General features: G+C 34.7%; 1 protein-coding gene and 4 non-coding genes across 5 annotated transcripts; 2 read left to right on the forward strand and 3 right to left on the reverse strand.

Moving 5' to 3' along the window:
• Window positions 1-703: 703 nt before the first annotated feature.
• TRNAY-GUA lies at window positions 704-797 on the forward strand. Its single transcript has 2 exons — window positions 704-740; window positions 762-797. It is a non-coding gene; the product is annotated as a tRNA-Tyr (tRNA).
• Window positions 798-849: 52 nt separating this feature from the next.
• TRNAD-GUC lies at window positions 850-921 on the reverse strand. The gene has a single exon. It is a non-coding gene; the product is annotated as a tRNA-Asp (tRNA).
• A 15,720-nt stretch (window positions 922-16,641) lies between these two features.
• On the forward strand, window positions 16,642-16,713 carry TRNAD-GUC. Its single transcript has one exon. It is a non-coding gene; the product is annotated as a tRNA-Asp (tRNA).
• A 52-nt stretch (window positions 16,714-16,765) lies between these two features.
• Window positions 16,766-16,859, reverse strand: TRNAY-GUA. The gene is made up of 2 exons: window positions 16,823-16,859; window positions 16,766-16,801 (listed from the first exon to the last, which is right to left on the reverse strand). It is a non-coding gene; the product is annotated as a tRNA-Tyr (tRNA).
• A 3,149-nt stretch (window positions 16,860-20,008) lies between these two features.
• LOC116028548 (uncharacterized membrane protein YuiD) lies at window positions 20,009-22,682 on the reverse strand. The gene is made up of 2 exons (XM_031270283.1): window positions 21,879-22,682; window positions 20,009-20,317 (listed from the first exon to the last, which is right to left on the reverse strand). The coding sequence occupies exons 1-2, from the start codon at window positions 22,521-22,523 to the stop codon at window positions 20,156-20,158; spliced, it is 807 nt and encodes a 268-aa protein (XP_031126143.1). The 5' UTR covers window positions 22,524-22,682; the 3' UTR covers window positions 20,009-20,155.
• Window positions 22,683-23,864: the final 1,182 nt, after the last annotated feature.

Here is a 23,864-nt window from a genome sequence, read left to right on the forward strand (position 1 = left end):
CTTATATTTAAAATATTTTTGGATAAATTTGGTTTAAATGGAATAAATAGAATTTTTATTTTTAAATCTAATGTACGTAAGATTTTTACATTTGATAGACAAACCAAATTTATATCCGTATATAACATAACTAGAAATAAAAAAAGTTCACATAAAATTTAGTTTAGATAATATTAATATTTTTTGAGCTAATATTTAAAATATTTCTGGATATATTCATTTGGATAAGAAAAGTCACCTTCACAAAGTCATCATCACAAAATCATGACTACATTGAATTACTATTATGAGTTCATAAAATTACGTACTATTGCATGTTCATAAATTCGTGTAAGTTTATCATAGAATTGTAGAAATATTATATCAAAAAAATATATGAATATAGATGTGGCTTTAAAGATCTTAACTAGATATTTGTAACCATATATATATATTGATCTTATTTATACAAAAAGAATAAAAATTAATATATTTGAGTGATAATTGATAAATTTGTACTATTTTTATGAACCTAAAATATTACTATAATTTTATGGACAATTTATAGTATTGGTATTATGTTGATGAAACTGGTCCATGATATAATTTTTATGAATCAGAATCAAATTGCAGTCATGTTAGCTCCCAGTCAATAACCATAATAAAATTACTTGACTTAATCCTATTTCAATAAATAAAGCTTATTGGGGGCTCAGCAATGTATCCGACCTTAGCTCAGTTGGTAGAGCGGAGGACTGTAGTTGGTGTCTGCCTAGACTGGAATCCTTAGGTCGCTGGTTCGAATCCGGCAGGTCGGATTTTTGTTTGTTATTATCCTTAAAAGCAGGAAATCCAAAAAATCGTTGAAAACGCCGTTGCCGGGGATCGAACCCGGGTCACCCGCATGACAGGCGGGAATACTCACCACTATACTACAACGACTTTGACGTTTAGGTTATTTAAATAATTTATATAAACGATGAAAAGATCCATCCATCCAATTTGGATGTATTAGAGGATGATGCGGGAGATATCAAGCAAAATAGCATCAAATACATGGCTTATATTTATAACCAAAAGAACCTGAATTCTAATAAAAGAAATAGCTTCAACGCTTTCATGACTAATGACAAAGTTGGTGTTAGTATTATATTCCAACGTAACGTAACACTTCTCATGGCCAAGCTTTACAGTAAATTCTATAAAAATATTACTTCAAAATCTTAACTAGTTATTGAAGAATATATTGCAAATAATCCTTCTAATTCCATTTGTTGTTCTCAAATTATGGTTACAATTCCTATAGTAAGACTTGATTTACATCGAAAGCAATGGCTAGCAACAAATCTTTTGCTATGAAATTTGTAGTTATCGTTCTTAATTATTTTTTTTTCATTTATTTCTTCTCTCATCATGTGCATGTATATATAGAGGTTTCTAACATCGAGGGAGGGTGGGGGGAAGGTTTCTAACATCGAGGGAGGGTGGGGGTAAGGTTTTTAACATCGGGGAGGGTGGAGGGGAAAGTTTCTAACCTCTATTTTTATCAAGGAATGTAGTCAAAATTTCCTTTTATCTTCTTCATTGTATCTGAGCCAATATACACCAGAAGAAGAGAAAGAAAAGTATGATCCCATGATTGAAAATAAAAAATTAAAAAAGAATGTTCATTATTCAAAGCGTTCACCAATGCTCTAGTTTTGTAAAGAGTTAATATCATCTAAGGTCCTCCGAGTATAGTGGTTTAGCCACGTTTAGTCCTAAACTTTCAAATTACCACCAATGGTCCTTTAACTTTCAAATTGTTACCATCCGTGATCCAAGTTAACCACCCAAGGTCCTTCAACTATCAAATTTTAACCACACATGGTCCTTCAACTATCAAATTTTAACCACCCATGGTCCTTACAAGAGGACAATGGATGGTTAAATTTTTAAAATTGAAGGACCATGGGTAGTAACTTAGACCACTGATGGTAACAATTTAAAAGTCGAAGGACCATAGATGGTAATTTGAAAGTTTAGAACTAAATGTGGCTAAACCACTGTACTCGGAGGTTTAAAGTCATCTAAAATAGACAGAATGGTAGATGATCAAAGGACATCAGCGAATAGAGCCGGACTTAGCTACGATTCCAGCTCTCAAGCACAAGTCCTACTAACCAAATCTTCAGACTCTTTTACTAGTGGAGGTTTAAAGTCTGTGTTCGTTCAAGGTTAGACCTTGCAATTTGAGCTAGTGAAAGTTGTTGACAAGGGATAAACACCACAAATAACAAGCCTACCGAAAATAAAGGTTGCACAACGATTTGTGGAACCTTCAAGAAGAATTTCTCCCATAGTAACCCAAGGAGTACTCAACACATGAATCGGTATTAACCGAGTGGTGGTAACAAGAATAGTTATTCCACGAATGGTAAATATAATAACAACAAGAGGGAAAATCATTCACAGAGGCGATGCAAATTCACAGAGGCGACGCAATGGTCGACCTCAGGGTAAGCCGAGATAATACCCAAATGGTCAATTTAATCATGGGTTTGCTAAGCCTCGGAGATCATCTGGAAGATTAATGAGAGGCGGCGGGGGCTTGGTATGACACTCTCTCGTGTTTCCTTATCAATTGTGGATTCACAAAAGGACAAGTAGATATGACCCTTTTTCGAATCAAAGATGGAGAACACATCTTATTGGTGCAAATCTATGTGGATGACATTATTTTTGGTAGCACCAATCCATCTTTATGTAAGAAGTTCTCTAAACTCATGCAAAGCAAATTTGAGATGAACATGATGGGAGAACTCAATTACTTCCTAGGACTACAATTCAAGCAAGGTCCAGAAGGAATCTTTATTAATCAAGCCAAATATACAAAGGATCTCATCAAGAAGTTTGGAGTAGATGAGAAGTTCACAGTTAAGATTCCAATGAACACCTCGTTGCGGATGGATATCGACAATGAAGGGAAGGAAGTAGACTAGACTAAATACCGAGGTATTATTGGTTCGTTATTATACTTGACTGCAAGCCGTCTAGACATTTCTTTTGCAGTTGGCGTATGTGCTCACTTCCAAGCAACTCCTAAGGAAAGTCATTTTAGTGCGCCAAAGAAGATCCTAAAATACCCCAAGGAAACGCAAAGTGTTGGACTTTGGTACCCGAGGAGTGGATCATTCGAGCTTATTGGTTACTCGGACGCAGACTTTGTTGGATGCAAGATTGATCGAAAGAGCACCTCTAGGACATGCCAGTTCTTAGGGGGAAGGCTCCTTTTGTTGTTCAACAAGAAGCAGAACTCTATAGCAATGAGTTGTTGCGCGCAGATATTATGGGTGATGCAACAACTCAAGGACTATGGTATTATAGCTCGAGAAGTTAGCATCAAGTGTGAAAACACAAGTGCTATTGCCATTACACAAAATTTTGTGCTTCACTCAAGGATGAAGCATATTGACATCAAATATCACTTCAAATAACAAGAAGATTGGAATCGCTAAAACTCTTGGCTTCGGTTTCATGATAGGTAAGTCGTTGAAGTCAAAGGGAGTCACACTTCATGAAGGTACTCCCACCCACAGGACGCACTATCTGTAACACCCCCCCCCACCCCCCCAATTTGTAAAGCCAGAATAATAAAATAAAAGAGTAAAATCTAGATAATATTAGAGCATTAGAAGGAATCTCAATGCGGAATCGAAAAGAGTTAAACTATGATTAGGGGTGACACGCCACACCTAGATTAAATCTAAACCCAGGTGCAAGGCTAGAGTCTATCATCCAACATAACAAAACGTCTAAAGTCGACATCATACATAAACTAAGTCCGAATACATAATCATAGTCTCATCTAAGTCTATCAGTACTGAACCATACATAAAAGAAAATAATACTAAGTCACCAAAGCTAATCGCTCTCAGGAGGAATCTACTCCATACCTTAAAATATTAGTTGAAAACATTAGAGAACACAACTAAGTAAGATTCCACTCGACCATGTAAAACATAGATACATGTATAGCTTTTAAAAGAGTTTATAGAGTAAAAGTAGATCTTAGCACATAAGTGTCGCTCATTCTGATCATCAATTCTAGGGAATGTTTTAGAAGGAAAAAAGAGTCATAGTAGGAAAAGTAAGAAGGAATCAACTGACATCTACACAATAGGACATTTTATAGAATAACTTAGACACATAGCATGCGAATCGATGGACTACCAAATCAGCTGGAATGCAATAAAAGGAGACATCTCATGTTAACTCAATAATAAAACTTGTAAGATAAATTTACAAGAACCAAGAGTAAGTGTAGTACTATTCTAGACAGATTAAACATGCCATAGTAATACAAGAAAATTCCAAATTAACTCATAGTATATAGATTGTCATAGTTCCTTTAAAATCTCAAGATGCCATCAACATAATCAATAGGTTAATAGTACTTTCCAAATACAACAATAATGGCACAAGTGTGGAGGAACCAAGTTCATCATCTTTAGTCAATATCAATCTCAACAACAATCGGTATAATCGTACTAGCATAAATACTAGCAAGAAGCATATCTAGAACCTTAAGTGTGCACACCCCCTAATTGGGATTGTTAGTAATATACTATGTATATTAAGCTCAATTTATATATATGGTGAATTGACATATAAAATTAAACAAAATATGAACGTGTGAGAATTGGAAAGTAAAAGTGAAAATGGTATATGCATGAAATAAAAACATGTGAACGTGTGTGGAAGTGGAAAGGGAATTATGAATGCATATGAACTAAAATCAAGTGAACATGTGTGAAGTGGTAGCAAAGATTAAGGGATATTTGGCGCACACAAAAAGTGAAACAAGGAAAATGCAAGTGACGTGAGGAGCATCATAATGTGATCGTGGCAACGTGCGTACGTGAATCAAAATGAAACACAAAGCATTATAAATAGAGAAGTGTGTATTGATGAAAATAAAGTTTTAGAAATATAAAGACAAAGATATAATCAGGAAGGTATTGCGAAGAAACTTCAATACAAGGAAAGATTGGTCTGTTATCCGGAGAAATTAGCTCCACGTTATATTAGTACAAGTTGTGTTAAAATCTAGGTTGGTTACCGTTTGTGTAATTGGTAGAATTAGTTCAAACTGTACTTGTAAACTTTTTTATAGAGTTATTTTATAAGGTTAATGTTTAAATAGGTGGTAGAACTTGTGTGAGGTAAGTAAGCTAAACCTTACGCTAATTAAGAATACTGAGTCTCTAGAGTTGGAAAATTCATCCCTAAAACCTCAGTAGAAAAACTTAAGACTGATTTAGATATGAAGGTTTCAAATGAACAATACCTGCAAAAGGAATTGGAAAATTTCAAAAAAAAAAGTGTGAGAATGTTGAACACAGGCACCAATAGTCTAAATGAAATCCTTCAATCATGAGGGAATAACCATAACAAAGCAGGTCTAGGATTCACAGGCGGACAGAGAAATCAGAGAAATCAGAAAAACTCATGGGTACCAAAAAAGAGATCAAGTAGAAACACTGAGGGAAAAAGGTATGTGAAATATTTTTTTTAAAACAAAACTTGTTTTAGGTGTAATATGAAAGAACATGGGTATTCTAGGCAATCATTTTGTGTATTCTAGGCAATCATTCTGTGTATTATAGGCAACAGTTCTGTGTATTCATGTTAGTAACACAAGTTGTGATGTGTTTGTGCATTCGAATGTTAGGAGGATGAGTTCTGTGTATTTTGTGTTAATATTCTGTGTATCCTAACATTCGAATGCACAAACACATCACAACATGTGTTACTAACAAGAATACACAGAACTATTGCCTATAATATACAGAATGATTGCCTAGAATACACAAAACGATTGCCTAGAATACATAGAACTCATCTCCTTGAGGGGTGCGCAATGCATTGTGCACCCTGGTCCACGGTATAACGATCCATTTGTTAGGCTAAGAAGTTCAAGACTTATAGACATAAGTATAAAATTAGTGGAGGTTCATCATAGTCTTGAAATAAAATATTGGCTAAAGTGTCATTTAGCACCATGAACTATATCCAATTATCCATGCCACACCCTGAACTTTCATATCGTATATATCGAGCCACAAACCAAAAAAAAATTCACTTAGAACTTTTAGCAGGTTTCCCTGTCTTCCTGTTGACATGGCGCAGATTTCTCACTGATGTGGCATTTCTTTTAACCTTATGTTGTCCATGTAAGCATTTACATATTAAAAATTTTTTTAAAAAAATATTATATTAAAATAACCAGAATTTTCTTCTCTTTACTTTCATAATGTATACTTTTTCAATTTTGCAATTCCAATTTTTTTTTAGAATTTATATTTTTTTGGGCTAATTTTTTGTTTAGTATTTTTTCAAATTTTCAAATTTATAGAAATGTTATTTTTTTTTGTTTAGTATCTTATTGTCAACAACTAAACAGTTGCCAAGTGAACTAGGGTTGGGCGAAATAGTGAAATTTGGTCTCCGGTTCTTGTTTATCTTTTTTTTTTTTTTTTAATTTTAATTTTTAATATGTAAATGCTTACATGGACACATAAGGTTAAAAGAAATGCCACATTAGTGGGAAACCTGCACCATGTCAACAGGAAGACATGAAAACCTGCTAAAAGTTCTAAGTGATTTTTTTTTTGTGGCTCGATATATACGATATGAAAGCTCATGGTGCGGCATGAATAATTGGACATAGTTCATGTTGCTAAATGACACTTTAGTCTAAAATATTAGATATGGGATAGTATACATATATAAACCATAATTTAAAATTGGGCTCTCATAATAAGATACTTTTACTAGATATCATTTGTTTTGAAAATGGCTTAGTTGATAATAAATTTATGTCGAAAATAATTAATTAAAATAATTTTCAAGTTTGCATTTTACGGGGTGCTTCACTATCACATGAAATCAAAATCCCAGGGTACGATAAGAGAAAAGCTCTGCTTAGGCTGCGAAAGAAGTTTCAACTTCTAAGGCACCTGAGGCGGCACCCGAGGCGTTAACCAAGAAGGGATCATCCACGACTTCTAAGAAGGGTTCCATGAAGACTTTTGCCAACTCAAAACTCGAAACCCTCGAAGAAGACTTCGAAGATGAAGAAGGAACCAACTCCACCAATCATTTAGGTTCCCATTGGAGTTCCAACTAATTTTCCAATTGAGGAGATGTTATCAACCTAGGGGGACACAAACTTCTGTGGATGTGGCTCGAGAGGTTAGTAGGACCGAGCCTACCACACGAGTTGATCAGACTGTCACACCTCTAATTTAGGAGGGGAGAACACCAGTTAGAGAAGACGTCGAATCTCGACGTATCTAGGATGCCATTCAAACTCCAAACCTCCCACAAGAACCTGCTAGAACAGAAGAGGTGACGAGTGAGAATGCCACTGAGGCGATTGCCGAGATCGCACGTATAACCAGCGAAGTATCAGAGGTTCCAGCCACTGCCGAGGACTCAGTTTCTCACTAGATTCATGTTGATGGTGAGCTAGCACATCAAATAGCCCATGAAGAGCTATCTGAGGTTATTCAACAAACTAAAGAGGTAGCTAGGCACCCAAGTGTTGAAACCCTACAGGCCGAGTTGAGTAGAGTTATTCAATGGCAGAGATGGCGAATGTCAAGCCTTGCGGTTGTAGCCGAAGGGTTATCAACCATGTGAGATGAGGAAATTTGGGCGCTCAAATGGATGGGCACCTCATCCGTCTATGCAACCACACGACATGATGAAATAGATCGTGTTTTCCAAGACAAGATGACTCGTAGAGATCCTGCCAAAGGTAAAGGCTGAGCGGTTGACGATGACGATCCGACTCCCGCTGACCTTAACCGAGTCTACAAGAAACAGCTCGCACGAGCTCAAGTGATCTCTTGCTTTAAAGCTAGTTATAATGATCCAAATCCTCAAGTTGGGCTAAGCAACCACAATAATCAAGCCGAGGAGACAAGGGGTATCACAAACCGAGCTGAAGAGAACACAGTGATGGAAGAAGTGGATACCACTTCAGTTGCTGAGGTTGAACCATTATATGCTCAACCAGAGTCATTAGAGGTTGAGGATGCAACTACTTCCACTGCCGATGAGTCAACTAAGTCAGTTGAGGAGGTAGAAAATCATATGCAGATAGTTGTCTATCACGGAGTGGTTGATTTAACCCCTCTTGCTCAAGAGGATGCAGAGCCGAGGAGACCAGTCAAAATTAATGATATACTGAGCAGTCCCTCACCAGATGTTGAAATTCCATGAGGGGAATTGCCTTTGGTAGTGTCAGGCAGCCAAACCATTTTCTCACCTCGAGAGGTAGCAGTACTGATGTAATACCCACTTTCCTAGAAATGAAAATATATCTATGTTTATTAAATAGGTTCAACAAGTCAAAGCTTATTACAATTTGATATTTGATAAAATTACTAAATTACCCTTCCTTACACTTAAGGGTTTAGGAATCACTTGTCTTGGATAAATATCTCATTTGAAAGATGATATCTCATTTTTTTTGAAAGAAGATAAAGGAGAGTTGCTAGAGAGATAAGGGAAGGAAAAATCTTAAAGCTTTGATCTCCATCTTCTTCAAGCTTAGGTCTCAAGTAATTTTTGGAGTATTCAAGGTAAGTTTGACCTCCGTATTTCACTCTTTTTGAGTTGGGTTTATCATTGGAGCCCTAAGATTGATGTTTTGAAAATATTAGGGATTTTGACAAAGAGTATTTGGGTGAGCTAAATAGCTAAGATTTGGATGTTTTAGGTAAGTGGTTAACTCTTCTCTCCTTATTTTGCAAAACCCATAACTTATTTGGAATCTCTACCAATTGGAATACCCATTTTAGGGTTAGTTTGAGTTAACAATATGTTGGGCTTTTGATATAGTATGACTCAAGCTATTTATGATTGTTAAAGTGTGAGTTCACTATTATGCGATTTATGAGTGATTATTATTAATTTTTAAGTATATGTTTGAAGAAGTGCTATGATATGTTTTTGGACTATTAAACTTGATTATAGATATCTTTGGGCATGCCTAAGTATGGATTTTGTGAATAGGTGAACATGACCTTTTGGACTTTAATTGTAAGTGTGATTTGTACTAAAGGGTTTTGCTATAAGAGAGGATCAAGTAAGTTATTTGGCAATTATTAGTTTATGAAGTCAGATTTGTTTTGCCAAGTTGTGAGCTATACGGATTTCATATTACTTTTGGATATGCACTTTGTTATGTGGTGTATGTTAAGGAAACGATTTTTGCTACAATGGGCTATTTGATTATAAGAATTATTTGGAATGTTTGACCAAACTCATGAGGCAACCTACAATTTGTATTTGTTTTGTTCGGCTTGGAACGTTCCTAAATGCTCATTCCGAATCGTCGAGCTTGACTCATTCCGAATCGTCGAGTCTTTACTTTTGAATTATTTGTTGGAACGTTCCATCCGGCTCATTCTGAATCGTCGAGCCTAACTCATTCTGAATCGTCGAGTCTTTTTAGATCATTATACCAATAATGGCATATGCCACAATGTATAATGGTGGGCGTAGGTTGCCAATGAGTCATGAGTTAAAGAATGATTTGAGCTTTGAAAGTATTGTGTTATGAAATAATGTTGATGCCCGTGTAGCTGAAGCTAAAGTTGCTATTTTGAAGAACCTGTGTATGGTATGATGGAATTATATGACTTCGATACAGTTTGAAGATCGTGATTTGCACCTATTAATTACTATAAAGCTTATTGTCTTTTATTAAGGTTACTTGATCCGGGGTTGAGAAGAGTATCACTTACTGGGCATTAGCTCATTAATTGTATTTCCTCATGTTTCAGAGTAGTTAAGGACATGTGAATAGCACGAGCACAAGTGATGGGATCTTGAAGGTGAATTTTGAAACTAGGAAACTTAGTCCTAGTATTGGAGCTTATCATGGATTTTTGTTTATGTGGGATAATAACTTTGCCCCATTTGTATTTCTGGTAAATCATTGTGCTTGATTTTGGTGCTTGTGATGCATTTTGGACATACTACTATTGATTGTAAATATTTAATAGTGGTGAATTGATAAGTGTTTTGGGAAGAACTAATTCTTTGTTGTGGAACTATTATGTATTCAAGTGTTGTTATGAAGGTTTCGAGAGGTATGTATGGTTAGGCTTCGTATTGTTACAGGTTTTCACGTAACGATATGGCCGAGTCATGTCCTAGAAGTGAGGCGTGACAACTGAGGACTAAGGGCGAACCGACTAACACTCCTGCAGCATAAGTTGATCCGCCTTCTGAGGCTGGATTCATTTTTGAGCTGAGTCTAAGCTCAGCTAGTGGCGAAAACATGGATGTGCCACCTAGTGTGAGCCAAGACGACTTCGAGCCATTCAGTGCTGATCATGCAAGGGTGCCACCTCAAACTCCAAGGCCGATGGGTGACACTTCACCGATTCTAAATGTTTTACAAAGATTTTCGTAGCAATCCAACGCACCAACAAGGCGATAGATTAAACAAAGGTTTCCGTACCTCACGAAGCTAAAGCTATCCAAACCCTTGTTGAGACTCAAGTTCCCCACACGAGTCAAGTCGCATCACCATCTCGTGGTTAGGCATTCGAAGAAGTAGTGACTAAGTCACTTGAAAGTATCAAGGCGATGATAACCGGCATGGCAAGTACAATGGAAGTTGTTCTCAAAGGTATGAGCAACCTTCATGCAGGCTAGGAGAAGATTAAGAAAGAACAGCATGCCATGAAGCACAACTAATTTGGACTTAAAGAACATGTTGATCTGTCTTGTGTGAAGTTGGATCTGGTGAACGAGAACATCTTTACATTTGGTGAAAATGCACCTTATGAAAAACTGTCGAGATCAAAGAGATGTTTCTCAACCTATCTAACACTTTGGTTTCATCTCGTGATGATGCCAAAAAGAGGGAAGATATGGGAGAAAGGAAAGACAAAGATGATAGAGGTGGTGATGCTAGTAGATCCCACACACCTCAGTTGGCTCTTACTCCTCTACCAACCCCTTCCTCATACATTCAACCCTACAATCCATCTACCTCTTAGGGCGATCACTCTTCCAAACCACCAAGCTCTGGTGGAACTGGCAGGCAAGGTCAATCTCAACCCAAGTATTCCAAATGGTCATCTTCAAAGCAAAAAATAACCAAAACTGCTGATGGACATGTAGTTCCTCATGTACCATACGTTGAAGGGAGTGGTGAAAGATTCCACGGACATAACATCCCTCCGTTCATGATGAAGCGAAGCAACCAGTAGAGACAAGACTATCACTGGTCAAGAAATAAAGTGATTTAAAGAAGAAAACAAGAGAAGGCAGGAGGTAGAGAAAGAAAGAATGAAGAGACGTGAAGAAGATCTTGAGCATTTCAAGAAAATAAAAGAAAAGCTCGCTAACATGGAAAGGATCCGAAAGGAATAAGAAAAAACCAATGTGAAATACAATGCGGTATTCCCGATCATGACAGAAACCAACCAAAGCTAGGTTGAGGGAATGAACACCACAGAATTCATTTGCTAGTGGGGTCGAGAAGTGATTGCAGGAAACAGTATCCTCGAAGCCTTCAATGACTATACGGGCTTCAAGGTCACAGCAAAATATGCCAAGCTAATCAAAGATAAAAGCATTCGTGATTCCAGAAAGGCTATCAATGATAACCTGGATGTTAGTGATATGTTTCAAAATGAAAGACTTTCATGAGCATTGTACTTGTTAGATTTTTCTTGTAACTTGTCTAATTTATAATGATCTTCATGCATTAACAAAAGAAAGTGTTTTTGGGTTTGAGTTGAGTTTAATTTTCAATAATTTTACTCCTAGAAATATCATTGTTAAACTCAACTATACGACTGCTTGTAATGAAAATCCTTTCATGTATAAATTTAGCCTTATGGTTAGAGTATAGGTTTTGGCATCATCTAAAAGGGGGAAATTGTTAGGAACTCTTTGTAATTAGATTTTGATGATACCAAACTTAGGAGTTTAGACCCCTAATTCTTTTTATAAGTCAAGTACTTGTCTTGGACGAATCGTCACTCGAATCGTTAACCAGAGGAAAATGCAACAAGTAGTCATAGTCAACAACTCATGTTAATCATGTTCAAACCGAGCCGATAGCTTTCAACGATTCAGTATCAAGGATGAAGCGTAGAAGGACGAAGACTAGAAGACCTGAAGATCATAAGAAAAAGGCCGGGAGGTTACTAAAGACCGAATCAAGAAAGGGTCTACCTCTTGTGTTCATCAAGGCCGAATGGTAAAGAAAGATCATTCAAGGAGTTATGGGACGAATGATAAAGTCAATCATTCGTGGTTGAGCAATAAAGGAACGAGTCGTTACATAATTCGATTGGACAAGCTAAAAACATTCTCTGAGCAAATTCTATTTGAACCCTTAAGTGTGGGATGATTTGTCTAAGACAAACCGAGTCCTAGAAACAGATCCCAAAGTCAACTATCATTAAATGTAGTGCTCTTTTGTGTAGTATTATAGGACAAAAGTCTGCACACATTTTAGATCAAACGACTAGAAAGTACTGACACCCACATGTGCTCAATACCCAATGGTTTTTACACACTGGTCACTAGGGTTATGAAATTTTGTCTTACCCTCCAACAGGACAAAATTTCTCACCTATAAATACCCCATTCTTGTTCAAAAGTAGGTGTTGGTCATTCTAAAATTATTCAAGCTTTCATAAAGTTTTAAGTTTACAAGTAGTTTAGCGACCAGTGATTGAGAAGAGAGATTATGCTTTAAAGTTCATATCAAAATTCTAAGAAATCTTGAGCTGCTTTAACAAGCTAGATTCAAACTCAACAACGACAAGATTTCAGTTAGAAAAAAGAAGAAATCATTTCTTCAAACAACACTCTCTACTTGGAGAAGTAGAAAGAGGCGGAGTAAACTAAAGAGGTTGAAAAACCTGTTGGTTTAAGTTTGTGGTCCGACTTTGTGATCAAGGAGACAAACTTGGTGGTGACATTGTACTAAGGAGTGATTAGTGAAATCCTTCACAAGTTGTGAAGAAGAGTGGACTAGGCTTTGTTAACAGTTGAACCACTATAAAAACTCTCCATTTCTCTCTCTCTAGTTACTTGCTTTACATTTATTGCTTGCATCTTATCATCTCGACAAAGCCATAACATTTTACATAAACAAGTCAAACGTGCAAAAACAATCCAAAAGAAATCAAGTCTTTATTCCGCTATGCAAACTAATCTCTAATCGAATCTCTACTTCTATCCTTGTGTAAAGAATATTGGCTCGTGAAATATTTTTTCAAAAATGCTAGTGAGTCTGTTCACCCCCCTAGACTTACTATCCTATTCTATCAGGACCAACAAGTGGTATAAAAGTAGTTTCCTTGACTGGTAAACACTCTGTGCATACTACTTGTCCAATCGAATCGTGTAACGACTCGTGCCTTTATTGCTCAACCATGAATGATTGAAGTTATCATTCGTCCCATAACTCCTCGAATGATCTTTCTTTGCCATTCGATCTTGATGAACACATGAAGCAGACACTTCCATGACTCGGTCTTTAGTAACCTCTCGACCTTTGTCTTTAGATCTCCAAGTCTTCGAGTCTTCGTCCTTCTACACTTCGTCCTTGATACCGAATAGTTGAAAGCTATCAGCTCGGTTTGAACAGGATTAACACGATTTGTTGACTATGAGTACTTGTTGCCTTTTCCTATGGTTAACGATTTGAGTGACGATTCGCCCAAGACAAGTACTCAACCTATCAAAAGAAATGAGGGGTCTAAACTCCTAAGTTTGGTATCATCAAAATCTAATTACAAAGAGTTCCTAACAATAGGCTATGAACCATCGAAAGAACTTGAGATTTCCAAATTAAATACTTAGTTTGGGTTAATTTCATATTTACAAAACGAGTTAATGCCATATGGGGTCCTCCGAGTATAGTGGTTTAGCCACGTTTTGTTCTAAACTTTCAAATTACCACCTATGGTTCTTCGATTTTTAAATTGTTACCATCCATGGTCTAAGTTATTACCCATAGTCCTTCAATTTTCAAAATTTAACCATCCATTGTCCTCTTGTAAGGACCATGGATGGTTAAAATTTGATAGTTGAAGGACCATGTGTGGTTAAAATTTGATAGTTGAAGGACCATGTGTGGTTAAAATTTGATAGTTGAAGGACCTTGGGTGGTTAACTTGGATCACGGATGGTAACAATTTGAAAGTTAAAGGACCATTGGTGATAATTTGAAAGTTTAGGACTAAACGTGGCTAAACCACTATACTCGGAGGACCTTAGATGGTATTAACTCTTTACAAAACTAGAGCATTGGTGAACGCTTTGAATAATGAACATATTTTTTTAAATTTTTTATTTTCAATCATGGGATCATGCTTTTCTTTCTCTTCTTCTGGTGTATATTGGCTCAGATACAATGAAGAAGATAAAAGGAAATTTTGACTACATTCCTTGATAAAAATAGAGGTTAGAAACTCTCCCCTTGCCTAGAGGACTAGGGGAGCTTTGATTGGGTAAATGCATAAGGATTAAGTGTGGGGAAAGAAGTTGGCAAAAGTGTCTATACGCAAAAATTTGATGGGTGTCGAAACCAACAAATAATAAATACTTACTCTTATGAATTGTAATAGCGATGAGTAAGGTCGTATTCACAAAGACTGGTTAGACTTATCTTTAGCAATAGATTTAATAAATAATGAAATGAGAATCGAAACTTAAATAGCAATAATAAAATGGAAAACAATATCAAATAGCAAATAATTATCAAATAAATGTCAATGGCAAATGGTATCCAACCCAAGGAATAATATCAATTTAATTCTAACAAGACAGATATTGATATGCAAGCCAAACTAACTTTACTCTTTACTAGATTGGTTATGGTTATTAACAAGCTCTAACAACCTGTCTTTTCTTACTTCGTCGGTAATCAAAACAAGCTCTTTGATTACTTCCCTAGCTAATAAACAACCCTAAACAAGCTCTTAGGATTTAATTTACTAACAACATTAATCGAATTAGAAAGACTACCAATCCTAGCCAACAAACTCATAATCTCGGTTCATTTAAGCTAGACTGTATATCTTTATAACACAAACTAAAAATCAGTTATAATCAAATTGTGCTATTTGCTACCAACATCAGAACACTTAAACAATTACGGATTCAAGATTCTGACTAGCAATTTAATAACTTGATAATTGAACAATGGGCCCTATTGCAACAATTAATCAATCAATAATTTAAATAAATATAACAGAAGATATATAAATAATAAAGCGCAAAGAATAATTTAGGCTAAATAAAGCTTACTGGTCTTGTAGAATCAAACTTCAATAATCCTCGAATTGGAAAAATAAGAACTCAACAGGGACATCGTAGAAAGTGAAAAGAAAAACATCACTATTTATATTAATTTATGATCAATGCTAGCCGTTCATAAGAGGAATTCACGAACAAAATCTTTGGCTGGCAGCAATTCGCGGAATTCTTGTTGAAGACGTCGCACTCATCCAAATCTCGCTGCAGTCTGTGGATCACCGCAATTCTTGAGGGTTGAGTACTTGAGTTGCTGTTGTTATTCTACGTACTAAACATAACAAATGAAAACAAATGAATTAATAATTAATTAAACTTGGTGGCGGCTGAAATAACAAAACAATGAAATTACTTAGGTAAGGTTAAATTAAACAATTAAACAATTTAAATTAAAGAAACATGATTAGTCCATAAATATTTATTAAGCATAATTATTAACCTAATTAATATATTAGTATAAAATATAAAATAAAGTTTAAAAATAAATATAATGTAAAATAAATAAACTAATTTATTATAAGAAATTAAATATAAATAGGTATAAAAATAGTGCTTATCAATGATTAAGGCCATCTTTGATTTTTAGTTTCACTAGCCAAATAAGTCTGTTCAAATAAGCCTGTTCTTAAATAATGTTTTTGCTTGAGGACAAGCAAATGATTAGTGTGGGGAATTTTGATAAGCACTATTTTTATACCTATTTATATTTAATTTCTTATAATAAATTAGTTTATTTATTTACATTATATTTATTTTAGAAACCTTACCCCCACCCTCCCTCGATGTTAGAAACCTTCCCCCCACCCTCCCTCGATGTTAGAAACCTCTAAATATACATGCACATGATGAGAGAAGAAATAAATGAAAAAAAATAATTAAGAACGATAAGTACAAATTTCATAGCAAAAGATTTGTTGCTAGCCATTGCTTTCGATGTAAATCAAGTCTTACTATAGGAATTGTAACCATAATTTGAGAACAACAAATGGAATTAGAAGGATTATTTGCAATATATTCTTCAATAACTAGTTAAGATTTTGAAGTAATATTTTTATAGAATTTACTGTAAAGCTTGGCCATGAGAAGTGTTACGTTACGTTGGAATATAATACTAACACCAACTTTGTCATTAGTCATGAAAGCGTTGAAGCTATTTCTTTTATTAGAATTCAGGTTCTTTTGGTTATAAATATAAGCCATGTATTTGATGCTATTTTGCTTGATATCTCCCGCATCATCCTCTAATACATCCAAATTGGATGGATGGATCTTTTCATCGTTTATATAAATTATTTAAATAACCTAAACGTCAAAGTCGTTGTAGTATAGTGGTGAGTATTCCCGCCTGTCATGCGGGTGACCCGGGTTCGATCCCCGGCAACGGCGTTTTCAACGATTTTTTGGATTTCCTGCTTTTAAGGATAATAACAAACAAAAATCCGACCTGCCGGATTCGAACCAGCGACCTAAGGATTCCAGTCTAGGCAGACACCAACTACAGTCCTCCGCTCTACCAACTGAGCTAAGGTCGGATACATTGCTGAGCCCCCAATAAGCTTTATTTATTGAAATAGGATTAAGTCAAGTAATTTTATTATGGTTATTGACTGGGAGCTAACATGACTGCAATTTGATTCTGATTCATAAAAATTATATCATGGACCAGTTTCATCAACATAATACCAATACTATAAATTGTCCATAAAATTATAGTAATATTTTAGGTTCATAAAAATAGTACAAATTTATCAATTATCACTCAAATATATTAATTTTTATTCTTTTTGTATAAATAAGATCAATATATATATATGGTTACAAATATCTAGTTAAGATCTTTAAAGCCACATCTATATTCATATATTTTTTTGATATAATATTTCTACAATTCTATGATAAACTTACACGAATTTATGAACATGCAATAGTACGTAATTTTATGAACTCATAATAGTAATTCAATGTAGTCATGATTTTGTGATGATGACTTTGTGAAGGTGACTTTTCTTATCCAAATGAATATATCCAGAAATATTTTAAATATTAGCTCAAAAAATATTAATATTATCTAAACTAAATTTTATGTGAACTTTTTTTATTTCTAGTTATGTTATATACGGATATAAATTTGGTTTGGCTATCAAATGTAAAAATCTTACGTACATTAGATTTAAAAATAAAAATTCTATTTATTCCATTTAAACCAAATTTATCCAAAAATATTTTAAATATAAGCTAGGTCTAAAAACCACTCAAAATTACACTTGTGTTAATTCTATTGGTTGGTATGCCTTTGACTACCCAAAAGTCATAAAACCAACAATACTAATATATGTGTAATTAATTTTTTTAGTTGCCATAATAATTATTAGGTAATTATACTAATATTTTACAATTATAATTTTATACTTTAAGTATAAAAATATATATAAAGAGATTACCTTGGTAATTAGATAGAAGAATAAGAATGATAATTTATTTTGTTCTCATAGTATTATACCTTAAGTATAATATATATAAAGTCAATTATTAATTAGATTGCCTAGTTATATTGTCTATATTTTCTACAATGCAAAGATTCATTACCTTCAAATTTATTAATCAATCTCTCATATATTAGTTATATATTTTCTCAGATGTTTACTCTTATTTTTAGCATTTTTACAAAATTGTAAACATTTATTTTAGTGACAATTATAATCAATCTCTCATATATTATCTTCCATTCATAAACTTTGAATTACCGATTTAAATAAATAAATTCAACATTCAATTACATATGCATGAACATCTCCTGTATAATCTTGGACGATATACTTTAAAATACTTATTTAAAAATAAACATTGAGCATTATCTCATTCGCGGAATGCGTATGAAAAACTAGCAATTCAATAAGAGTAAAATAGAGTGATCTCACTTCAATTTGTTGGGTTATTTGAATACTCTCTTTGTCAACCGATTCTCCAAGTAGTTAATATAATTAGCTTCAAACTATTTTTTCAATTTTTTCATGATATTAATAAAATACTTTATAAAAATATATAACATTATTTTATATTATAACTTTGATATTTAATTATTGCAAGATAGTGTACAAAAAGATAATGGAGAATATCAATTGATGAATTTGAATGTAAAGAATCTTTGCATTGGAAAAAAATAAAAGACAATATAACTAATGAAATTATTGAGTTAATTCCAGCAATGGTCCTCCGACTATGTTGATTTTCCAAAATTAGTCTCCGACTTTTAATTTGGACAATTTAGGTCCCTTGACTTTCAAATTCTTTCCAATGTTGGTCCTTTTGTCAAATTTTGGTTAAATTGAGGTCAAATGAAGGGGTAAAATTGTCCGTTCACTTGTATACTCGTATTTCTTCTGTCCTATACGCTATATATATGAATATAATATCAGTCGAAGAGACATCGACTGAGATTATATGGCTTCGATTGAGACTTTGACTGAGATTATATTCATATATACAGCGTATAGGACAAGAGAAATACGAGTAATAATACACTAAACAGGTGAACGGACAATTTTAGCCCTTCATTTGACCTCAATTTAACTAAAATTTGACGAAAGGACTAACATTGGAAAGAATTTGAAAGTCAAGGAACCTAAATTGTCCAAATTAAAAGTCGGGGACTAAATTTGGAAAATCAACATAGTCGGATGACCATTGCTGAAATTAACTCTGAAATTATTTGTCGTATTTAATTTAGTTTATTGATAATGAATAATTTTTACAAATAAAGGTATTGTAAACGCATAATTCTAAATTAAAGAAATACATATGTATCATTTTTTTTTTTTGAGAAAACATATGTATCATTTTTTGTTGTAGACTTGTAGCTACTATCTAAATATATAATTTAAAATATTTATCCATGCATCGCACGGGTAATTGGCCAATTATTTGCTTGAATTCAAGCAAGGATAACATTAGAAAACATAATCGATCCAATCATTTTCATCATTTGCACGGTATACTATTAATGTTATAATTTATATAATTAAATATCGATCTAAATGTTCTTAAAACATTATAACAAAATTCATTCCGTGCAACGCACGAGCAAAAATACTAGTTTAATTTAATAAGAATAAAATAGAGTGAGGGACTTAATTATGTCAAATTTGATTGAAATGAGGTTTAAACTTAAGACTTTTCTTATTGAAGTCAATGTGTAAGTTAATAATTAAGGATAAATTAATTTAATATGTGACCGTCATTTTTCTTCTCATTGTATGCCTAAATAGATTTTCTTAACCTCTCTTAATTATTTCCTCTCTTAATTATTTTGAAAACATTTAGTTATATGATTATTTTTATTCATTTAAGGAATATTTAAATGAATTTACCGAGAAAACAGAGCTAAAGCCTAGTATTTTTTATTTAAAATATGTTTTCACTGATTTTTATACGTGTTTTGTGAGAAAATTAATTTATATGTGTTTTGTAAGAAAATTGATATATTTACCCTTCTATCACCCATTAATACAACTATTTGAAATGAAGGACTAAATGACTAAGAACTAAATAGGTTCACATGTATAATTAAAAGACTGAGTTAGCTATTCTATCGAAGGATTAAAATGACCATTCTTCCTTATTTTTATAAACCTAGTCCATGATATAATTTGGTGTGGCCGTGGCCACCTCTAATTACTGCATATACCACTAAATAGATGTGTGCTATGTAGTATGTACCATGAATATCTTTTGAAAGAATACACTATATATCATTGTCCCCCATTTGCATAGTTTCGCTGGTTAACCTTTAAAAGCTAAACCATCATGATACATACATATAAAATACACATCATATTGCAATAGAGCATGCTTGACAGCATATACAAGCAACCAAAACACCAAGCACAGCTCCAGCAATGACCTGGGATGGGGTGTGCCCAAGCAGTTCCTTAAGCTTTCTTTGACTGATAGGATGCCATTTGAATAAATCCTCAACAATCAAATTTAGAACCTGAGTTAAGAGGAAAACGCGACTCGGATTGAGTTATAAAGTTGACATCTTTGTGTAGACATACATCAATATCATAATTAGTTTTGAGTAAACATCAATCGAATTGAGAAATTTGACTGTTCAAATGCTGAAAATAATTGAAGGGTATAGAAACACATAGCAGATAAAGCATTATTGTCAATATACTATAACTACACACCTCAGCCTTATCTCCAGAACCTTTATAGTTTATACCCCTTCTTCATTAAGAAGGGTAGCCACTTTGCATCCCCATTGAGAATTCCATTTCCAGGTTCTTGATGTTACCCAGTTTCTAATCTGGAGATTTTAGTGTAGGAAAAGCAAAATATTGCATACTGCAAATATATCTAGGAAATTTCTTTAGAGTTTTTACTTTATATAGTCTATATTATTTACCTACTCAAATTTCCAAGAGTTCTCCCCATTTTACTCAAAGTTACCTGCCATTACACCTTTCGTCATAAACTACATTAATTACAAACTGTAGGTTCCCTCCAACTATCAAATTGCCCAAAATGCCATTCTCATCCTATGCAGAGTTACCTGTTTTGCTGCTCCATCAGTCACAGCCAACATTAATTCATAAGTACAAGTACCTCAATTCAATGTGGTTTTCTTACATTCACTGCCTCTAAAATCTTGGGTTTTTTCACAAACCCCTCAAATTTTTTTATGGAAAATTGTATTCTTTGGGTCTCCCTGTCATGAATTTCAGTTCTGAACTGTGACTACAAAATTCAACATAGGATTTGGCACTGATGTATTTAGTGTTTTGGCACTATAGATGCAATAGAACTATCAGTGTGGAACCAAGATCCAATCACATGTCTAGAAAACAACAATGGCACTGTAAATGGTGCAAAATTTTAATGAAAACACTAGGTTGGCTTCCTGCTCTCAAAATCCCATCTTGTATGGAAAAATCAATATGACTAGCACTTTATCCCTTAATTGGACCGGGCCGGTGCAAAAGTATGGACTTAAAGGTGTCTCGCATACTTAAGGCCTACTCATAAACACCTAGTGCTCTAACCAAAAAAATTGAGATTGTTTTTTTTGAGTGAAGAGGGAAACAGACAACTACTACCAATGTACCCTTGTGTGACACTAACCACCAAAGGACAACAAATAGGTTAACGAGCCTAGATTATCCGTAGTTTACAAACACAAACTAAGAGTCGAACTTGTAACCTTGTTACTAAGTCAACAAGGGGACAAACTTGGCTGTGGTTGCCCAAAAATTGAGATTGTTGATTCTTAGAGCCACTGAATTTCAAATTATTGTTTGTAAAGAGAAGTTGAGCTTGGAAACGGAAACAAAGCTCTTAAAAGAGACATGAAACATAAAAAGGAAAAAACTCTTGTAGAAGTGTACCATGATGACAAAAAAATGTCTTTCTTGAACTATTCAACTGCAAAATCTACATGTAAAGCCAAGTAGAATGCATGATTCTTGAGGAAGGATTGCACACAAAACAAAACAAAACAAATCAAATCCAAACAAGAAAAATGGTCTTAAGAAAGAACACAAACTAATTACCTGCGCTTGCATCCCGGCATGGCGTCGAACACCGATAGCATCGTACATTACAATCAAGCTAAAACCCAAACAAACCGGGAACAAAGAGTCAGCTACTCCGTGGCAAAGCGCTACCGAAGCCGTCAATGCGGTGCACAGAGCCGAGTGCGAAGAAGGCATCCCACCAGAGGCACACATGATCCTAAAATCCCATTTTCTCTCCACACAGAAATTCAGGAAAACCTTAGTGGACTGCGCCACGAACCACGCAAGAAGCCCGGAAAGAAATGTCGGGTTGGCCGCTAGCGTAGCTACGAACGGACTAATTTTGACCCCCGCCGTCGCCGTTATGCTCAGCAAAGCCATTCCAAAGCCCCCACTCTGCAACAAGCTTTCACTGAATTCCTCCCCCGGAGTTCCGCCGGCGCCAGCTTGAAGCGCCGGCGAAATCCAGCTGTTTTTCGACGCTTTCGACGCGAAATCCTCCAGATTCTTCAAAATCGGGACAAGAAGCAAAAAGGGTTTTCGGTTTGAGGTGTGATTTCCGCATTGTAAGTAGGGGTTTTGGTGATTCGCGGTGATGGATGATACTCCAAACGTTTTGGGCTTGTGTGAGGATAAGAATCTAGAGGGTGGTGGAGGCAAATTTATAACAACAGAATCCATGCGAACGATTGGGGGCAGAATGCATCGAAAACGGAGGAAGAATCGGGGAGCGAGAGCGCAAGAAATTGGAGGCTTTTGGCGCTTTGCCGCTTCGGGGTTTGTGTGGAGAACGCTAAAAAGAGGTTGTACACGAATGGGACTACCATAGCATGTGAGATGGTGAATGTGCTAATGGGATTTCTGGAATATCCTTTTTTCTTTTTCGCAAATACTTGCGTGACCAATGTGCAAACAAAATAGGCTCTCACTCTTTTTTTGGAAATAGACGATATTATTAATTCAAATCAACAGTACAATTTATTGATAACAAATAATGGAGGGACAAACTCCTACAGTCCTACTCATGACATACAGACATAATAAAGGTCTAGCTAGAATATAGGTTACCTTATTCGCAGTACTAATATGAGAAACAACTACAATGGCATGTTTGGTTGGATGGAAAACTAATTCTATGAAAAATGTTTTCCATAAAGATGAGGAAAATAGGTAACTCTATTGTTTGGTTGGATGGAAAATGAATTCCATGGAATTTCACTTCCCAAAAGCTAAGGAAAACAAATTCTTTGGTAGGGGTAGGTATTTTGTTTTCCATAGAGGGTGGGAAGAAAATATTAAGGCTTTGACTATTTTACCCTCAACAAAAGTTATTAATTACATATGTATATATATTATCACTATTATTACTAAGGACATTTTAGTCTTTATATTCATAATTCCTTACCATTCCAAACTCAACCAAACAATGGAATTCATATTCCCAGTAATTTCTTTTCCACCAACCAAACAGTGGAATCCGTTTTCCTGGTAATTTGTTTTCCATGGAATTTGAATTCCATTTCCTTCAAATCTTTTCCAGCGAACCAAACGAGCTGCAAAAGTAAAGCATATCTTTAATGTTAAGAAGCAATAAATCAAAAGAAGGCACTTCCTTTCATCTGGTTTAAACTTTGTATGATTTGGAGCGCATCCGATTCAACCTGCACATGGTCAATATTATGCTTTTTAATCCAACTCAGTGTTTCCCTCATCATCATTACCTGTGTTTCCTTTATGTGAAAATTCTAAATTTAGGAGATAATTCCTGAGTTCTATTACCCGTGATTGGCCTAAGAGTTAGTTAAACCACGCAATAACGAACTCAATGAAGTTTAACACACTAAGGACAAATTACGCAGTACTTGTCACGCCACACTTCTAGGACATGACCCGGGCGTATCGTTACGTGAAAACATGTAACAATACGAAGCCTAACCATACATACCTCTCGAAACCTTCATAACAACACTTGAATACATAATAATTCCACAACAAAGAACTAGTTCTTCCCAAAACACTAAT

This window comes from Ipomoea triloba, chromosome 9 (assembly GCF_003576645.1).
Source record: "Ipomoea triloba cultivar NCNSP0323 chromosome 9, ASM357664v1".
In the NCBI taxonomy this organism is placed as follows: Eukaryota; Viridiplantae; Streptophyta; class Magnoliopsida; order Solanales; family Convolvulaceae; genus Ipomoea; species Ipomoea triloba.